The 19,930-nt window shown below is 44.0% G+C and overlaps 1 protein-coding gene across 1 annotated transcript in view; it reads right to left on the minus strand.

Moving 5' to 3' along the window:
* LOC121271523 (NACHT, LRR and PYD domains-containing protein 3-like) overlaps positions 1-19,930 on the minus strand; it is a 111,471-nt gene that overhangs the window by 70,611 nt on the left and 20,930 nt on the right. The window contains exons 4-6 of the mRNA XM_041177503.1: positions 16,626-18,459; positions 12,496-12,582; positions 7,378-7,464 (exon numbers count right to left, since the gene is read on the minus strand). Coding sequence (XP_041033437.1) covers positions 7,378-7,464; positions 12,496-12,582; positions 16,626-18,459 — 2,008 coding nt within the window. The remainder of the gene's footprint in view (positions 1-7,377; positions 7,465-12,495; positions 12,583-16,625; positions 18,460-19,930) is intronic.

Raw genomic sequence — 19,930 nt, forward strand, 5'->3', positions numbered from 1 at the left:
AGAGAGGGATTCTGTGATTGAGAGCAGCGAGTGTGGGAGAGAGGGATTCTGTGATTGGAGCAGCGAGTGTGGGAGAGAGGGATTCTGTGATTGGAGAGCAGCGAGTGTGGGAGAGAGGGATTCTGTGATTGGAGCAGCGAGTGTGGGAGAGAGGGATTCTGTGATTGGAGCAGCGAGTGTGGGAGAGAGGGATTCTGTGATTGGAGCAGCGAGTGTGGGAGAGAGGGATTCTGTGATTGGAGCAGCGAGTGTGGGAGAGAGGGATTCTGTGATTGGAGCAGCGAGTGTGGGAGAGAGGGATTCTGTGATTGGAGCAGCGAGTGTGGGAGAGAGGGATTCTGTGATTGGAGCAGCGAGTGTGGGAGAGAGGGATTCTGTGATTGGAGCAGCGAGTGTGGGAGAGAGGGATTCTGTAATTCGAGGAGCAGCGGGTGTGGGAGAGAGGGATTCTGTAATTCGAGGAGCAGCGGGTGTGGGAGAGAGGGATTCTGTGATTCGAGGAGCAGCGAGTGTGGGAGAGAGGGATTCTGTGATTGGAGCAGCGAGTGTGGGAGAGAGGGATTCTGTGATTGGAGGAGCAGCGAGTGTGGGAGAGAGGGATTCTGTGATTGGAGCAGCGAGTGTGGGAGAGAGGGATTCTGTGATTGGAGGAGCAGCGAGTGTGGGAGAGAGGGATTCTGTGATTGGAGGAGCAGCGAGTGTGGGAGAGAGGGATTCTGTGATTGGAGCAGCGAGTGTGGGAGAGAGGGATTCTGTGATTGGAGGAGCAGCGAGTGTGGGAGAGAGGGATTCTGTGATTGGAGGAGCAGCGAGTGTGGGAGAGAGGGATTCTGTGATTGGAGGAGCAGTGAGTGTGGGAGAGAGGGATTCTGTGATTGGAGCAGTGGGTGTGGGAGAGAGGGATTCTGTGATTGGAGCAGCGAGTGTGGGAGAGAGGGATTCTGTGATTGGAGCAGCGGGTGTGGGAGAGAGGGATTCTGTGATTGGAGGAGCAGCGAGTGTGGGAGAGAGGGATTCTGTGATTGGAGCAGCGAGTGTGGGAGAGAGGGATTCTGTGATTGGAGCAGCGGGTGTGGGAGAGAGGGATTCTGTGATTGGAGGAGCAGCGAGTGTGGGAGAGAGGGATTCTGTGATTGGAGGAGCAGCGAGTGTGGGAGAGAGGGATTCTGTGATTGGAGCAGCGGGTGTGGGAGAGAGGGATTCTGTGATTGGAGGAGCAGCGAGTGTGGGAGAGAGGGATTCTGTGATTGGAGGAGCAGCGAGTGTGGGAGAGAGGGATTCTGTGATTGGAGCAGCGAGTGTGGGAGAGAGGGATTCTGTGATTGGAGCAGCGAGTGTGGGAGAGAGGGATTCTGTGATTGGAGCAGCGAGTGTGGGAGAGAGGGATTCTGTGATTGGAGGAGCAGCGAGTGTGGGAGAGAGGGATTCTGTGATTGGAGCAGCGAGTGTGGGAGAGAGGGATTCTGTGATTGGAGCAGCGAGTGTGGGAGAGAGGGATTCTGTGATTGGAGCAGCGAGTGTGGGAGAGAGGGATTCTGTGATTGGAGGAGCAGCAAGTGTGGGAGAGAGGGATTCTGTGATTGGAGCAGTGAGTGTGGGACAGTGGGAATCCATGACTGGAGCAGCAATGAGTGCGGGAGCGAGAAAATCTGTGATTGGAGGAGCAGCAAGTAGGGGAGAGAGGAATTCTGTGATTGGAGCAGTGAGCATGGGAGAGATGGAGTTAGTATACATTAGAGGAGCAGTGAGCACCAACAGAGGTGTGAGGAGGAGGTATGTCCGGAAGTGATCAACGCCCAGTAGGAAGGATGGGAGGCGAGGAGTTGGACAAGACCTCAGAGCCTCCAGGGAGACTGAAAGTGAAGGTGAAGCCTCCAGGAAGGTGAAAGTGCTCTGTAGTCATAAATCTGGGGTTGTGGGAGAGGGAGGGAGGCAGGAAAAGTCCCTGGTAGTATTTAGCCTGTGAGTGGGAGGGATGGACAAAGCCTAATGAAAATGATGAGAGGGCTGCTGAGTGTTTGGTTCCCAGCCCTAGATTAGAGCAAGATTCAGGAGCGTTACTCATTATATGTCTTTATTTGTTCCAGGAATATGCACATCAGTGTCAGACCAACATTTATTGCCCATTCCTAATTGTCCTGGTGAAGGTGGTGGGTGAGTCAGCAAGAAAGACCCCTGTGTGGCTCACTCAGGAAGTTAAGGATGGTATTAGATTAAAAGACCCATGTGTCAGCACCTACTCTAATGACTTCATTGCCCACAGCAAAGTTTGTTTCTTTTTTATTGCAGGTCACCCTCAACTGGTGCCTTGACTAGTTGGCCCCTTATCTAGGGGCTCAGCACCTCCTCTGTTAGCAAACACAGGGACCCCTTGTCCCCACTTTGCATTTCCCTCTGTCATTTGTGTTACATACAGCATGATTCCCCCTCCAAGCAAATACTCCCCTCCCCTTTCTGCCATCCTGAGGGATTCTTTCCTCTGTTCATTCTTGCGGCACCCAACTTCCAGCTGCTTGTCCCTCAGCCCTGTCATCAAAACCTACAACTGCAGCTTGTACATCATTTGCCCTGACTCCAATCACTTCCTCTTCCATACAGTTATTGTTACTTACTTTCTTGAATTCAGTGAATCACAGAAGAGTTACAACACAGAAGGAGACCATTCAGCCCACTGTGGCCATGCTGGCTCTCTATGAGAACAGTGAGAGCAGCTCAGTTGGTCCCACTCCTCTGTCTTTTCCCTGTAGTCCTGCAAATCATTTCTCTTCAGATAAGTATTCAATTTTCTTTTGGATTCATGATTGAATCATGAGTGTGGCCTCCATCACACTCCCAGGCTGTGTACGCCAAGTTCTAACCTCTCGTTTTTCCTCATGTTGTCTCTGGTCCTTTTGCTAATCACTTTAAATTGATGCTGCCTGGTTTTCCCCAATGGCAACAGTTTCTCCCCATCTACTGTGACCAGACTTCTCATGATTTTGAATGCCTTTATCAAATCCCCTCTCAAACTTCACTTCTCCAAGAAGAAGAACCCCAGCTTCCCTGACTTAACCATATAGCTAACGTCTCTCAACCCTAGAACAGGTCTGGTAAATTTCCTCTGTACCCTCTCGAGGGCGCTCACATCCCACCAGAACCAGGCACAGTACTCTAACTGTGGCCTAACCAGAGTTTTATAAAAGTTCTGTCGAAGGGTCATGAGGACTCGAAACGTCAACTCTTTTCTTCTCCGCCGATGCTGCCAGACCTGCTGAGTTTTTCCAGGTAATTCTGTTTTTGTTTTAGAGTTTTATAAAAGTTCAGCGTAACTTCCTTGCTTTTATACTCAATACCTGTGATTATGAAGCTCAAATTTCCATATACTTTGCTCGCTATGCCCTGCCACTTTCAAACATGTAATTGCAATATAAACCCCAGGCCCTTCTGTCTCTGCATTTTTTGGGACTGTACCATTAAGTCTATATTTCCTCTCCCTATATCTCTTCTGCCAAAACGCATCACCTCACAATCTTCTGTATGAAATTCCATTTGCCACTTGTCTGCCCATTCTATGTCCTGTTGCAGGTGATTGGTGTCATCTCACTACTTGCCACACCTGCAAGTTTGGTATCATTGTCAAATTTTGCTTTGTATTCCAATATCCAAGTAATTTATATGTTACTAAAAAGGCAGTGGTCCTAGTACTGACCCTTGGAAAACACCACTATCTCCATGCTGTAAATTAACTGTTTATGATGACTCCCTGTTTTCTGCCTTTAAGCCAATTTTTTTATCCAAGTTGACACTGACCCTCTTATTTCATGAGCCTTTGTTAACTAGCCTTTTATGCGGTACTTCATGAAATCCATATAGTCAACATCCACCGCATTCCCCTCATCAGCTTTCTCTGTTACTTCATCAAAATGTCAATAGATTAGTCAAAAACGATCTGCCTTTTACAAATCCATGCTGGCTCTCCTTAATTAACTAAAACCTCTCCAATTACCTGTGGATTTGTTTTTCCCCCTGATTGTTTCTAATATCAGTGGCGGGTAAGGCTTTAAACTAACCAGCCTGTGGTTACTTGGCATGTCTTTACATCTTTCCTTGAACAAGCGTGTCACGTTTTCACTCTCCAATCCCCGACACCTCCCCGCTATCTAGGGGAGATTGGAAGATTATGGGAAGCCCTTCCGAAATCTCCACGCCGACCTCCCCAGGATGCAAGCTGCCCGGACCAGGTGATTTACTCACTCTAAGCATAGCCAACCTTTCCTGTACATCCTGCCTGTCAATTTTCACCCCATCCATTACCTCTACTATCTCTGCTTCTACCAATGATTTGTCAGTATTCTCTTTCTTACCAAACATTGATACAAAGCACCCATTAAGTGTTCTAGTCTCACCCTGGGCTTCTAAGCATACATCAATCTCTTTGTCCCTAATAATGCCCACCCCCCGCCTCTTATAACAATTATTTATGTGCCAGTAGAAGATTTTTGAGTTTCCGTTTTTGTTAACTTCTATTTTAATATTCTCTTTTTGCCACTCTTAATTTACTTTTCACTTACCCTCTCAAGTGAGAGCGAGAGTGTTAGATAGTACCAGAGTGGAACTGTGACCATATTAGACAGGAACAGTCAACAGGGAATACCAAAATAGGTTAACAATGCACGTATGTAAACACACACAGTGTGGTGAATAAGGCACAAATATCTGTGTGGGAATATGATGCGGCAATACTGTCAAGGATATGCAGCTTAAAAATGGTGAGGACTGGGTGCTTAATAGTCAGGAATACCAAACTTTCATCAAAACAAGGGACAGAGAAAAGTGAGGTGCGGTAGCAACACTGATTAGGGAAGACATAGTGGTCTTGGAAAGAGAGGATTTCCTCGAGGGGACAATGACAGAATCCATTTGGTTAGAGTTGGGAAGCAAGAAAGGTATAATCATTCTGATGGGGGTGTTCTATAGGTCTCAAAATAGTGAGACACAGATAGAGGAACAAATCTGCAGGGAAATCAGGGAGATGTATAAGAACTAGAGAGTGGTAATATTAGGATTATAATAACAATTTTCCCTTCCACTCAGTCTGACTCCAGCCATTTAAGAGCTTTCCCTAATTTTCATTAACTTCAATTTTACTAAATCTCCCTGATGCCACACTCAGTCAAATGTGGCCTTGATATCAAGAACAGGCACTCTCACCTCACCTCTGGCATTCAACTCTTTTGTACAGATTTGGACCAAAACTATAATGAATTCTGGAGCCAAGTGGTCCTGGAGGAGCCCACACTGAACATCGGCGAGCAGGTCATTGGCGAGTTTTGCTGACCCGACGTAATACAGAATATACAAGGCATCCATCCATCTTGGGAGATGACCGACGATGGACAGCCTCTGGGGTGTGTGTCACTTCTGCACCGAGCATCATTTTTTGTGGCAGTAGAGGTTGACTCATTAGTGACAATTCCTTCCGTAGCTGGCAGAGATGAATAATATTGGCCAATGGTCAACTGATGTTTTTTCTTTCCACTGGGATCTCTTTCCCAGTTTTTCCTCTCATGCTTTACTTTTTCCACACCCTTCCTTACTGCTTGTCTCCAGGCACCCCAGTCGGCAGCAAGGACTTCCCATGCAATCAACTTCAATCCCAGTCAACCTGAAGTCTCGCTTGCTGACATCCTTGTATTGCAGACACGGTTGACCAGTTGGTCTCGTGCTGACAGCAAACTTGCCATGGAGATACGGTCATCACCCAGTCGGAACACATGACCCATCCAATAGAGTCGCCACTGACTCGAGAGGACAAACATGCTGGGGGTCCCTGCACGGGATTGTATTCGGCACTCTGTTCCATCAGGAGACTCCCAATATTGTCTGAGGCAACGGAGGTGGAAGCTGTTCAGCTGCTTTTCTCAGCTTGCATAAGTTGTCCATGCCTTACTACTGTAAAGGAGGGTGCAGAGAACTCAAACCTGGTACCCAAACAGGTTTGCATTTCTGCTTAGTTTGCTGTTGGTCCACACGCAACTTCTCAACTTTGTGGCCTTGGCAATCCTGGTGCTGATTTCGGCATCAAGGGACAGGTTGCTGGTAATTATTGATCCAACGTATGTGCAGTTGTCGATGACCTCCAGAGTGAGGTTGTCGATGTTGATGGAAGGCGAATTCTCCAAATCCTGGCCTATAACTTTGGTCTTCCTGTTGCTGATTGTCAGTCCAAACTCCTTGCAGGCCTGGGAGAACTGATCTACAAGCTGTGAGCTCCAGTAAGGGATGCGAGTGCAGAGTCATCAACAAACAGCAACTCATGGATTAGGATATTACGCACTTTGGTCTTGGCTTGCCAAGTTAAACAGCATCAGTTCTGGCATGCAGATAGACACCCTCATTTGAATCACTAAAAGCGTACAATAGCAGCATGGAGAAGAATGTGCCAAAGTGAGTTGGTGCCAGGATGCAGCCCTGCTTCACCCCGCTGCTGATCTTGAAAGTGTCTGATGTTGCTCCGTTATAACTGACTGAATTGTGCACCTTCTCATGGGTTATGAGTTGTACCTTGCAGGATGGGTAAGGGGGATCCGGTAAATGAGTGTACTTAGAATCATAGAATTAACGAACAGTTACAGCACAGGAGGCCATTCGGCCTATCAAGCCCATGCCGGATCTCTGATTGGCACTTAAGCAACAATGTGGAAAATTGCCCTGGCATGTCCTGTCCACAAAAAGCAGGACAAACCCAACCTGGCCAATTCCACGCCATTAGTTTCTCGATCAGCAGCAAAGGGATAGACGGTATTGTCAACAGTGCTATCAAGCGGCGCTTAATCAGCAATAGCCTCCTCACTGCTGCTAGGTCAAAATCCTGGAACTCCCTTCCCAACAGCACTGCGGTGTACCTACACCACACAGACTGCAGCGGTTCAAGGTGTCCCACTTCCACCTTCTCAAGGGCAATTATGGATGGGCAACAAATGCTGGCTGATGCTCACATCCCATGAGAATAAAAAAAGAATAATTGAATAAACGATGATTTAATCATTAACTCCCACTATGATAGGATCATTAGCTCCCTCTCTAATTAACGTCTTTGTGGGTAAGACTATTAACTCCCACTGTGATTGATCATTAAGCTCTATGCCAATCTAATTCAATCATGAGCTCCTTCTCTGATTGGATCATGAACTCCTTCTCCGATTGGATTAGCATTAACTGCTATTTGTTCTTGGATCATTGTGTTTCTCCTATCTCCTTTTTTCTGTCCGCACTCCAATGCGTGCTTATCTTTCCTTTTCCTGTCCTGCATCACCCACTCCTGGCCCAAACTCTTAAAACTGTCTTTTCTCTCCAGACTGATATGCATGAATTCATTTATTTTCTGATTTCACCTACCTTATTTTCTGCAATTTGCAACAAGGATTCTTCAAGGCTATACACAGTTGTTTCATTGCCATACCACTGACTTCTGTATCTTCCAGCCTGAAAAAGAAGTAGATTCATTCTGAACAAAAAGAATTCCCGAATAGATCCTTGATATAGAATTAAATCTAACTCAAAGCTATTTGATCAAGTGCCACATAATATACCTGTTAACAATATTTTTAAAAAAAATTACGGGGCAGGAATCAGCAAGATTAAGGAATTGGCTAAGGGACAAAAAAATATTGGCAGAAGTTCAGGGACTAAAATCTGACAAATCCCCAGGACCTGCTGGCCTACACCCTAGGGCTCTAAAAGAGATAGCTGCAAGAGATAGTGGATGCGCTAGCTATGATTTCCCAAAAATTCCTTAGATTCGGGGATGGTCCCATCAGATTGGAAGTTGGCAAATGTTACGCCACTTTTGAATGAGGGAGAGGGAAAGCAGTGAACTACAGACCAGTTAGCCTAACATCAGTCATTGGGAAAATGCTGGAATCTATTTTTAAGGAAGTCCATAACAATGCACTTAGAAAAGCGTAGTATGATTAGAACAGATCAACATGGTTTTACAAAAGGTAAATCCTGTTTTATAAATTTATTAGAGCTTTTGACTATGTAACTAGTAGGGTAGATAAAGGGGAACCAGTATGTGTAGTATAGCTGGATTTCCAAAAAGCACACAATATGTTGCCATACAACAGGTTAATAGGCGAGATAAGGGCTCATGGATTTAGGGGTGATATTTTAGCATGGATAGACGATTGGTTAACAGATAGAAAGCAAAGATTGGGCATAAACGTGGCTTTTTCCAAGTAGGCAGGCAGTGACTAGTGGAGTGCTGCAAGGATCAGTGCTGGGGCGTCAGCTATTTACAATCTATATTAATGACTTACATAAAGAGACAGAGAGTAATGTAATAAAATTTGCTGATGATACCAAGCTGGGTGAAAGGTAAGCTGTGAGGAGGACACAGAGACTGCAGAGAGACATAGGCGAGTGAGCGGGCAACAAGATGGCAGACGGAGTCTAATGTATGGAAGTGTGAAGTTATTCACATTGGTTGTAAGAATAAAAACGGAATAATTTTAAAAGGTGTGAAACTTGTAAATGTTGATGATCAAAGAGTCTAACCTGCAGAAAGTTAGCCTGCAGGTGCAGCAAGCAAATAGAAAAGCAAATAGCACATTGGCCTTTATTACAAGGGGATTGAAGTACAGGAATAAAGAAGTCTTGCTGCAATTGTACAGGTTTTGGTAAAACAACATCCGGAATAGTGTGCACAGTTTTGGTCTCCACATTTACGAAAGGATATACTTGCATTGGAGGCAAAGGTTCTCCATATTGGTCCCTAGGATGAGGGGGTTGTGCTATGATGAGAGGCTGAGTAAATTAGGCTTATATTCTCTAGAGTGCTATGATGCATCACCAGACTCCCGAGTTGTTGGTAGAATCCGGTTAGGGATCAATAACATTTTCTTTAAATTAGACTAAGTTTGAGATTCATGATGCTTGCTAATAGAATAAAGCCACAAGATTCCTTGAGTTTTGACCAAACAAAAATAAACTTTACTATACAAGGTCAGAAAGATCAAACAATTTACAATATCTATCTTATACTCTAGCATTCAGGGTAAGTATGAGGTACATGTGAATTAACAAGCCATACCACACTGCACAATAAGTGACTGGTGTGACCAAAACAGATTCCATGAATTTCTCAACAACACACCCAGGCATTAGCAACACTGTGAGTCAACCAATCTCACTGAAACTCTGTCCCTCTCACACGGTTTTCCAATCTTCACTCTCGAAGATCTCGCCTTGGAATACTCTCCAAAAGTTGCTTTAACTCAGACAGCTTCAACGACAGCCCACCTCACAAGATATCAATCTCACCCTCTGAGATAATGTTCCCCTGGGGTCCCGAGAACACTCAAACATCAACTTACAATCACAACCTCAGCTCTTTGGCGGTGCCAAGCAGAACACTACTGCTCCAAAGGGGTACCTTTGCCCCAGTGGCCTGCAGCAGTGTCATCAACCTTCCACTCCCTTCTTGGATCTTCAGAGTTTCTTCTGAGCTTCTTCAATTATCAGGGCACTTCACTCAGAGTCTGCTGCCCACAGCCATTTTTTTTTTTCTAACTGGAGCCTGTTTCTCTGCTCCTTTCTTTTCAAACTTAACTGGGACCTGTTTCTGTCCCCCGTCTTTGTCCCTTATCTGGAACTTCCTTTTGGGATCTCTCCCTGTCCCCTCCCTTGTCCATCTCTCTAGAACACTCCTTTGGACCTCTCCCTGTCCCCCTTCCCTTGTCCCTCTCTCTGGAACTTCTCTTCTGATTAAAACACCGCTGACTCAGAACTGCTGTTCACTGACCCTTGAACTGATCTAGTGACCTACCAAAACACTCCAAGAGGGTCCTGCCCTTGTTACTAGCTAGGAGCAAACGTAACAAGCAGTGGAATATCCTGTACCTTAAATGTTACAATCTCCATAGGCTGCAAGCTTACATAGCACACGGAGACACCGAAAGAATGGATCTTGTAACAAGAGCGTATAAGAATGAGAAGCAATCTCATTGAAACCTACAAAATTCTGAAGAGGCTTGAGAGAGGAGATTCTGAGAGGTTGTTTCCGTTGGTTAGGGAGTCTATCATGGGGTCAAAGGCTCTGGATAATGGGGCCAAGCATTTAGGGCTGAGATAAGGAGAAATTACTTCACTCAAAGCGTTGTGAATCTTTGGAATTCTCAACCCCAGAGGGTTGTGGATGCTCCAATACTGGATAAAATTAAAGGCTGGGATAGGCAGGATTTTGGTATCTCAGGGAAGTAAGGAATATGGCAAGCGGGCCATATCCCTTACGTGGAGATGAAACCGAAGATCAGCCATGGTCATATTAAATGACAGAGTAGGCTTACCGGGTCTACACCTGCTCCAATCTCTTGTGATTTTGTGAACTGTTTTTCAGGTTGAAGGGAATTATACAGCGATGTCTCCCATGGGTCATTGTTAGATTCACTGCACTTTTTGATATATACTAATGACATGGATTTGGGAATAATTTCAAAGCTTGCAGATCACACAGAGTGTGGTAACATAGTGGTTATGTCACTGGATTATTAATCCTGAGGTTTAGACTAATGATCCAGTGAAATGAAGTAAAATACCACTGGCGAATTTAAATCCAGTTAATTAGATAAATCTGGAATAAATTATCTATAATCAGTAATGCTGGACATGAAACTACAGGATAGTCATTTGCTTCACAAATGTCTTTTTATCCCAGTCTGGCCTAAGTGAGACTCCAGATCCACATTAGCAAAGTGGCTGACTCTTAACTGCCCTCTGAAAAGGTCTAGCAAGTTATAACAGCTCAGTTATAACAATACCACTGCAACCTTCACCACACAGGCTGCAGCAGTTCAAGAAGGCAGCTCACCACACCTCCTCAGGGACAATTAGGGATGGAAAATAAATGCCAGCTATTCTCACATCTGTAACTGAGTAAAAAGAAACGTAAAACCTTTAACATTGGGGAGAATAGTAGTAGACTGTAGGAGGACACAGACAAACAGGTAAACAAGCCACATAGCAGATAAAATTGGATGCAGAGAAGTTATCTAATAAATTAATATGGCCTGCACTGATCAAGCCTCCACAGAAAGCCTCCCACCCCACACATCAACACTGATGCCTGACATCAAGTACCTTGAAAACAGGACAATAGTTGCAGCAGCTCATTAGCTGATGTAAACCGAGGCTCCACTGACTGGATCACTCTACAGAGAGCTGGCATGGACTCAGTGACTCAAATGGCCTCTTTCTGTGCTGTAATGACTCTATGACTCTCTCTAAGTTTGACTCCTTCACCCAGCATTTTTCAATCTTATATCCAAGTCCCTTATATCTAGCACTCACATCTATGGCTCCAAATCCAGGACTTGCATATCTATGGTCCTGTATAATCAGAGATTATATACTAATGATTCCAATATCCTGAGCCAACCTGTTCCAGTAGGTTTTGTATCTCTGTGAGACAGGGCTATTATTTGATACTCTTTTGAGTAAACCTGTTTCCATCTGTTTCAGATGAAGTTACATTGTTTCATAGTTTGCCATTGTGAGATTTGAACTCTTGATCTTGGGGTTACAAACCCAGTACCATAACCACTTGGCTATTTAGGCCAAGCGGCTATTATTTGATGGGCTCCTGGTTGTTTGACGGGCTCAGCGATTGTTATTGTATTCACCATGTAACTGATGTGGAATTCCTGGTAACTACTACCTGACCAATGAGAACTCAAATACCCACTTATCAATTAACCAATGAAAGCCCATATAATGTAAAGATAAGATTGGAACATGTGGCATTTGAACCAATTCCAAGCTGAATTCCTGGTCATTCAAGATTGAGTGTGAGCCAAGGCAGGCTCAGTCAGACAGCTCAAGCATTCAGTGCTGAAGTGTTCCCTGCAGCCACAGCGGTTAATGACTGACTATATAGTCACGCTGTTCAATGAGAGCTGGAGGGATACACCTCTTACTGGTCTGGGATTCCACTCATTCAGTTCCAGATACATCTGCACAGCCAATTCACAATTAAGTCAGGTGGTATTGTTTGTACAAGCATTGGGAAGCTTACTGACGCTTTAACTTGGTAATCTTCTCAGGTTTATCTGGTTTAAAATACATCAATGCACTTGCACGAACATGAGCCTTAAACTTTGCCAAACTGTTCCTTATCTTTTTAAACACAGGCAAGTGGAGTTTCTTGCTATGCCCCAGTTAGACAAACTCACTCTGCATTTTGTTCCGTAAATTATTTTAATTCAGATCACTATGTACTCTACTGTCCTGCCCTCCAGCTCTGTGATATAAATTCCAACAGATGAAGCTCTCTCCCCATTGACCTTAATTTACAAAATTACAGTGACCTTAATCCCAATCTCTTCAAGGTAAAGAACTGCCTTTGGTTTGAAAGGAGGCTCACTGCGCCGTAACAATTATGAAAGTAGAACTACTGTTCGCCTACTTCGAAAGACGCTGGATCATCTCACAAGCTTAAACAGGTTTTCATCATCTTACCGAACTTCCTGCACTTGACTTCTGGATAAAATCAGGAGGGCTGCAAGAAAGTTCACCAGATGGTTCGTTACCTCTTTTCGCACTAACCTAATTTACAGACAAAGAACATTTTATCAAAGTAAAAATGCACAGTCATAAAATAACTACTTTAGCCATTGAATTACCGCATCAAATCTAGTAGTTTTGCCCTGGGCTTCTGTATCCCATTTCATTAATAAATACCTTGATCTTTAGTTTAAACTGGATAACTCCTGCCTTAAAATAAATAGAAATGTTTAAATTTGAATCCAACAATCAAAGGCCTTCATTTGTCTTATCTGCAATATTGTGTTTACTTGGATTAACTTCGTATAATTAGATTTAGGTCTGGGACAGTGGAGAAGGAGGCTGTTGGAGCCATATCTGGGTACACATTTTTAACAAAATGTTAACACCTTAAGATAAGGGATCAGGGCAGACCTGGTAAACACAATGCACTACATCAAACAAGGACAGGCAATCCTTTCTCATTATTTGTCTACTTGATGCCAGTTTTTCAATATGGCAGGGATCTGAAAACTGAAAGACACTTTGCACGTTGGTAATTTCAGCAAGATTCCCTTGTAGCGCACTTCAGTTAACCAAAAATAACCAACATAGCAAATTGGCAAGCGAGCTGAGATATTTAAATCCAAGCAGGCTATTCCTGTGACAGTGGAAATCAGGTGAGCCATGCACCATTGCCTGCTTTTCTCTCCAACCCAAGAAGAATTTCATCCCATGACGTGTCCCAACATAATAAAGATATCAGAAGGCTTCACCAGATTGTAATTCCCAGTGTAATCCTCAAATTGTCATCTTAGAATAATGTGATTTCAGAAACAAAGTTATATTTATAACTTTGCTAACATATTACACCATTGGTCTAAAACAGGCAAAATGAATTAGTCTCCAATTATGCACCACACTTGATTTGCTGTTCCTTTTGAAATCAATGGGGGAATTCGAGCGCTGTGCACATTGGTGGCCAATCCGATATTACCCAAAGCTAAAATTATCACCAAGGACTCCAGGGAATTCCCTTTAATGTTATAAAATTCATGTAATTCTGGCTGCATAAATGTTTCATTTCACCTAAACTCACTCCCAGCCTACGCAGTTCCAAGCCCAGGTGTAGATACAGCAGAGGCTCTCATGTGCATGTTTTATACATGTTGGCAGGATCCACAACCCCTGGGAACCCTGTTGAGACAACTTGGTTGTAATTGGCTTTTTACCTTTGTATTTGCTGAAAGAAAATGCTGCTCCAACCTCTGAGGAACAGAAGAATTGTTCGGCAATAAAAAGCTAAGGGTCTGGTGAACTATCTGGCTTCCTGGTAGTCACATGATATACTAGAGTCTATTGAGTAGTCTAAAATGGACCCAGACATGGATATGACTTTAAACTAGTATAGTGGGCAGGGAAGGGGTCTGGAGAAAATAATATATACCCAAAGATTAAAGAAATAGGAGATGAGAGTAAAGGTTAGACCAAGGTAAGGAACAGGAGTAGTATAAACAGACATAATAGATGTGGTTATAGAACATAAGTAAAAATAACAGTTAAAAATAAAATGATGGAAGCATTTAATTTAAAAAAAACATATTAAATTACCTGCACAGCAACATGCACCCCGTCCAAAACAAAATGTGGAAACTAAAGGCAATAATTCTTAGTGAGGCATGTTGTAGAGGCAACTGAAACATGGCTTAATATGAAACAAGGCCAGCAGTTAAATATTTCAGGATATAACCTATTTATAAAAGATAAAGGGGGATGGGATACTCTACAAATGAGAAATAACATAACAGCAGGAGAGAAAAGGGACGTAACTAACATTAATATAGAAATCAAATTTTTTATCTCAAGTCATATGGATAAGGAGGGATAAATCACATTAATAAAGGTAATAATACAAACAACCTAACACTGAAAGAGACGTGGAGGAAGAAATATGTAATCAAATCTATGGAAGGACTAAATGACATAGAATAATAATTCTGGGAGATTTCAACTACCCCAAACAAACTGGTAAGAAGAGGTAGGATAAAGGGAATGGAGCTTTTCCACTGTGTTCAGGGCTAATTTCTTACACAGTATGTGAGAAGTCCAACATACTGATAGATGTTGTAGTGTGAAATGAGCCAGAACAGATAAGAAGAGTAAGCAACGGGGACATCTAAGCAATAGCAATCGTAATATAATAAAATTTAATATGGGGATTAAGAAAAAGATACAAGTGAGACAAAGACCATACTAAGAGATTAGAAAAAAAATAGTTCTGAGGAGCTAAAAATGAAACTAGCAAAACACATTTTTGAGAAAAATTGTTAACAGGCAAAGAGATAGAACAGCAACTGGAAGTATTTTAGAATTTGAAAAATATATATCCACTGGAAAATAAGAACAAACAAGCCAGCAATGAAACACAATGTATCTCATTTACACTTACTAGAAGCTACATATATTCATATGCAGGGACCTGTCCTCTGCGGGCAAAAGGAATATGTCCAGACATGCATCTTTTTTGAAAAAACAAAGCACAGGGGACAAAGCGCCCTGTGCATTCCCTATGGCAACATCTCCACCAATCAGAGCCCACTTGGCAATGTCTCAACCAACCAGAGTCCACTTGCCAACCAATCAGCACCCCTTTTCTCATGCAGTATAAATTGTTGTTGCTTTTGAGATTTGGCATTCTTGCGTCTGTCCTGATGAGTGCAAGACCAAAGGCTTTGACAGCATGTCCCTTTTTTCAGCAATATAAGGGATGGCAATATAGTGGTTAGGTTGCTGGACTAGTAACTGAGAAACCTGCCCAAATGATCCAGTGATGAGAGTTCGAATCCCATTTGGGGAATTTAAATTCCGTTACTCAATGAATTTGGAATAAAAAAGACTGCATCACTAATGGTGACTATGAAGTTACTGGATTGAACCATCTGATTCACAAAAGTCCCTTCGGGAATGGAATCTGCTGTCCTTACTCGGTCTGACCACTATGTAGTTCCAGACCCAGAGCATTGTGGTTACCTCTTAACTGCCCTCTGAACTGGTCTAGCAAGCCACTCAGTTAAGGAGAATTCGGGATTGGCAATAATGCAAGCCTTGTCAGCAACACCCACATCCTGTAAATTGGTTAAAAAAAGCAATGGAGAGGATGTGTGTGTGTATACATATATATATATATTTATCAGCAAGTTGGGGCTTCTTCTTCTAGAAAAAAGTAGGCTGAAGGGTGACCTTACAGAGGTCTTCACAGTTATGAAAGGGTAGACATGGAGGAAATACTTCCACTTATTGGGGAGAGCAGAAATTGAAGTCATAAGCACAAGATAGTCACAAACAAATCTAAGGGGATTTTTTGGAGAAATGCCTTTACCCAGATAGTGGACAGAATGTGGAACACGTTAGTGTTAGGAGTAGTTGAGGTGAATAGGTCCATCTAGGAGGAAGCTAGATAAGGCAGAAAGGAATAGAAGGATATGCTGATAAGGTGAGATGAAGAGGGATCAGAGGAGGCTCGTGTGCAGCATAAGTAGTTCAGTTGGGCTGATCGACCTGTTTCTGCACTGCAGACTTGATGTAATTCATGAGGCAAGTAGAGCCCCAGTGCTGGAGAGCTCTGGAACTCATAGGTTCCAAAATTACTTGTTCCTCTCAAGCGCGTTACTTTTACCTTGTCATATCTAATTACTTATCTACCGTATCCCAAAATGTTCAAAAGAAATCTGCCTCATTAGCATTTGAATGAATTAGTGCCACCAGCTTCCACTGTGGCCCTACGGAATCTGCCCCACAGATTAACCCTATTCCCCTACTCTCTCCAAGAGCAGGCTGTCTTCCTCTGGTTCTACTGTTCCGAGCAATGTGAAACTGCTTGCCACGGTCTACATGATCTGATTCCTAAAAAAAAAACAGCACTAATGCTACCTTTAGATCTTCTCTTTTCTGGTCAAAACACATCTAAGGGGAATGTCCCATGTTACTACATGAAAGTCAGGTTAATATGGGAAAGTACAGCTAAACATCGAGCATCTACAACTGTGTGTGCACATACTGAGGGGTCCCAAGGTCCCTTCATTCGAATGGTTTGGAAAATAACGTACTTTATTGTCCTGAATAGTTTAGCAACAGGGAGCAACCTCCAAAGCATGTCGTCAGAAAAGGAGTAATCTGTTATGTCGAACTCCTGCATGTCACAGCTGGATGTTTGGAGCACAAATGCGATGGCTGAATATTCAGCCATCTGTAGGTCTCGAGTGGCCAGAGCTCCTTCCCTTAAAGATTCCTTTAGTTTGTCAGCTATACAGCCATCGTTCAATTCATTTAAGCAATAAAGGAGGCTGAGGCATCGTTCTGGAGCTATGTCCCTCTGTAAAGTTTTCTTAATGTAGGCTGCAGTCCGTGCAGCATCCTCTCTGGCACTGGCCTTCTGGGTCGACAGACCCTGCAAAAGCTGCAGATTCTTTTCTGTCGAGAGGCCACACAGGAAGCGAAGGAACAGATCCAAGTGCCCACTTTGGCTCCATGCCACTTTCTTACATGCGCTTCTACACACGTCAGAAAAGGTGGGACGGGAGAACAGCCCTCGCATCTTTTTCATCAGCCCTTTGGCTAGCAGATTTGGGCACTGGCCCATGTGATGCAGGAGGAAAACGTACAAGGCAGCGAAATACTCCTGCATGGTCAGGTGTATGAAAACATAAGCCTTGTGCTGAAAGATGGGTTCCTCTTCTAGGAGGATCTCCTTGCAAAAGCCATCACAGAGAAGAGACAAGTCCACACCAAAAGACTCCAGGTCCTTTTGATAAAAGGCAAGCTTCTGGGCCTTCAGGCAGTGGAAAGCCAGTCTGCCCAGACTGAGGATCGCTGGGCGCTTGGCTTGCAGAAAGTCGCTGATCTTCTCCCTCTCGTTTAGCCCATGGTCCTGTTTGTCTTGGTGATACATGATCATCATAATCAGAAAGTTGTTGTAGACCTCAGTGATGGTCTTAGGGGCTTGCTGGCAGATATCCATCTCACTGCGTTTCATGGCATGTTCCAGGACAGTAGCCAGAATCCAACAGAAAGCTGGGACATAACACATGGTGAAAAGACTGGGTTGCCTCTTCACATTAACCAGAATCTTCTCTGCCCTTCCTTTGCATTTCTTATGGAAGTATTCCTCTTTTTCCTGATCTCTGAATCCTTGGATTTCTGTCATCCTGTCAATGTAAGGAGCTGGGATTTGGCGGGCAGCTCCGGGACGTGAAGTGATCCAAACTGAGGCATGGGAAAGCAGGTTTCCTTTGATTAAGTTGACCAGGAGAACACAAAGTCGCATTCTGCGCTCCATGTCACCACATTCCGGGCTTTTACTGAAATCCAAGCGGAGGCGACTTTCATCCAAACCGTCGAAGATGAAGAGACATTTGATGCGGGGGTTCTTTAAAAGGGACACCGCCTCCTCAATGTGTGGGTAATACCTCTGGACCAGCTGGCTGATGCTGAGTTTGCTCTCAGCCAGCAGGTTCAGCTCCCGGAACGGAAACATGAATAGGAAGTCAAAGTCCAAGGCCGCTGAGCCAGTAGTCCAGTCATGAACGAACTTATGCACACAAATGGTTTTCCCAATTCCCGCCAATCCCTTGGTTAAGGTAATCCTAGGCGGCCTGCACAGCTGACGGGAGCAGCCGAATATTTCAGTGTAGTCAATGGAAGGCACATCACATGTGGCCTGTCTGGACAAGGCTTCAATATCCATCACCTCATGCCTTTGGGGAATTACACTGTATTCGCCATCAGTCATCCAGAGCTTGGTGAATTGCTCAGTTAGAAGGACCTTTTCACCAGGCTTGCTTGTGTATTCAGTGATGTACTTGACTTTTACTCTCAGCACCTTCCTGTGATTATCGCGAAGTCTTGCAATGTCCACAATGTCCCTCGGCTGTTGTGGCTCTTCTGTTTGGGAATATCACAGGAAAAACATTTCATTTTTGGAGATGAATAAAGAAAAGTAATGTTCTATCATGGTGCCTGCATAACTTTATGTCAATTGTCAGATAGGGTACTGGGCAATAGGAAAAATAACAACAATACAGAAGCTAATGTTCATCTTTTATTCTGGTGTTCAAAGCCATCATAAGATTCTGCAGACAAATGTTAAATGAACAGTAGCTGTCAGGTTAATGCAATTCATAAAGCTGCAAAGGATTTTTCTAAGAATGTTAGTTAATATGGAGATAATGGGCAAAAAATTTGCTGTATGTCACTAATCAGGAGTGCGGGGGTCACGATTCGTTACTTGCACACTCTTGTTCTGGGGGAAGAAGGCAACACGCAGATTTGTTGTTGCCACCTCATCTACCTGACTGAAGCACAAGGCTGAGCACCTACTACACTGCTGGGATAGAACATGATGCAGCCAGCCTTCTGTTCTCAAAGGCAGTCTGTCCCTCTTAAAGAGAAGCTGTGCTGAGTTACATGTGTCTTCGCATCCACCCTCACACCTTCTCCTACCTCCCAGAAACATGATAGGGTCCCCCTTGTCCTCACTTATCACTCCACCAGCCTCCGCATTCAAAGGATCATCCTCAGCCATTCCCGCCAACTCCAGCATGATGCCACCACCAAACACATCTTCCCTTCACCACACCTCCCCCCCCCCACCCCCCAGCAGCATTCTGTAGGGATCGTTCCCTCTGTGACACCCTGGTTCACTCCTCCATCACCCCCTACACCTCAACCATGGCACTTTCCCATGCCCACACAAAAGATGCAACACCTGCCCCTTCATTTCCCCTCTCCCCACCATCCAAGGGCCCAAACACTCATTTCAAGTGAAGCAGCATTTCACTTGCACTTCCCTCAATTTAGTCTACTGCACTCATTGCTCCCAATGCAGTTTCCTCTACATTGGAGAGACCAAACGCAGACTGGGTGACCGCTTTGCAGAACACCTTCGGTCTGTCTGCAAGCATTACCCAGACCTCCCTGTCACTTGCCATTTCGACACACCATCCTGCTCTCATGCCCACATGTCCATCCTTGGCCTGCTGCATTGTTCCAGTGAAGCTCAACGCAAACTGGAGGAACAGCACCTCATCTTCCGACTAGGCACTTTACAGCCTTCCGGACTGAATATTGAGTTCAACAACTTTAGATCATGAACTCTCTCCTCCATCCCCACCCCCTTTCCGATTTTCCCACTACTTTTTCTTTTTTCCAATAATTTATATAGATTTTTCTTTTCCCACCTATTTCCATTATTTTTAAATCTATTTCCATCCATTGTTTTATCTCTACCTTTTAACCTTTTTTGATTCCTTCACCCCACCCCACCCCCACTAGGCCTATCTTGCTCGTCCTGCTTTCTACCCTTAATTAGCGCATTCCTTTAGATAATATCACCACCTTCAACACCTCTTTGTCC

The sequence above is a fragment of the Carcharodon carcharias genome, chromosome 31 (genome assembly GCF_017639515.1).
Source record: "Carcharodon carcharias isolate sCarCar2 chromosome 31, sCarCar2.pri, whole genome shotgun sequence".
NCBI lineage: Eukaryota > Metazoa > Chordata > Chondrichthyes > Lamniformes > Lamnidae > Carcharodon > Carcharodon carcharias.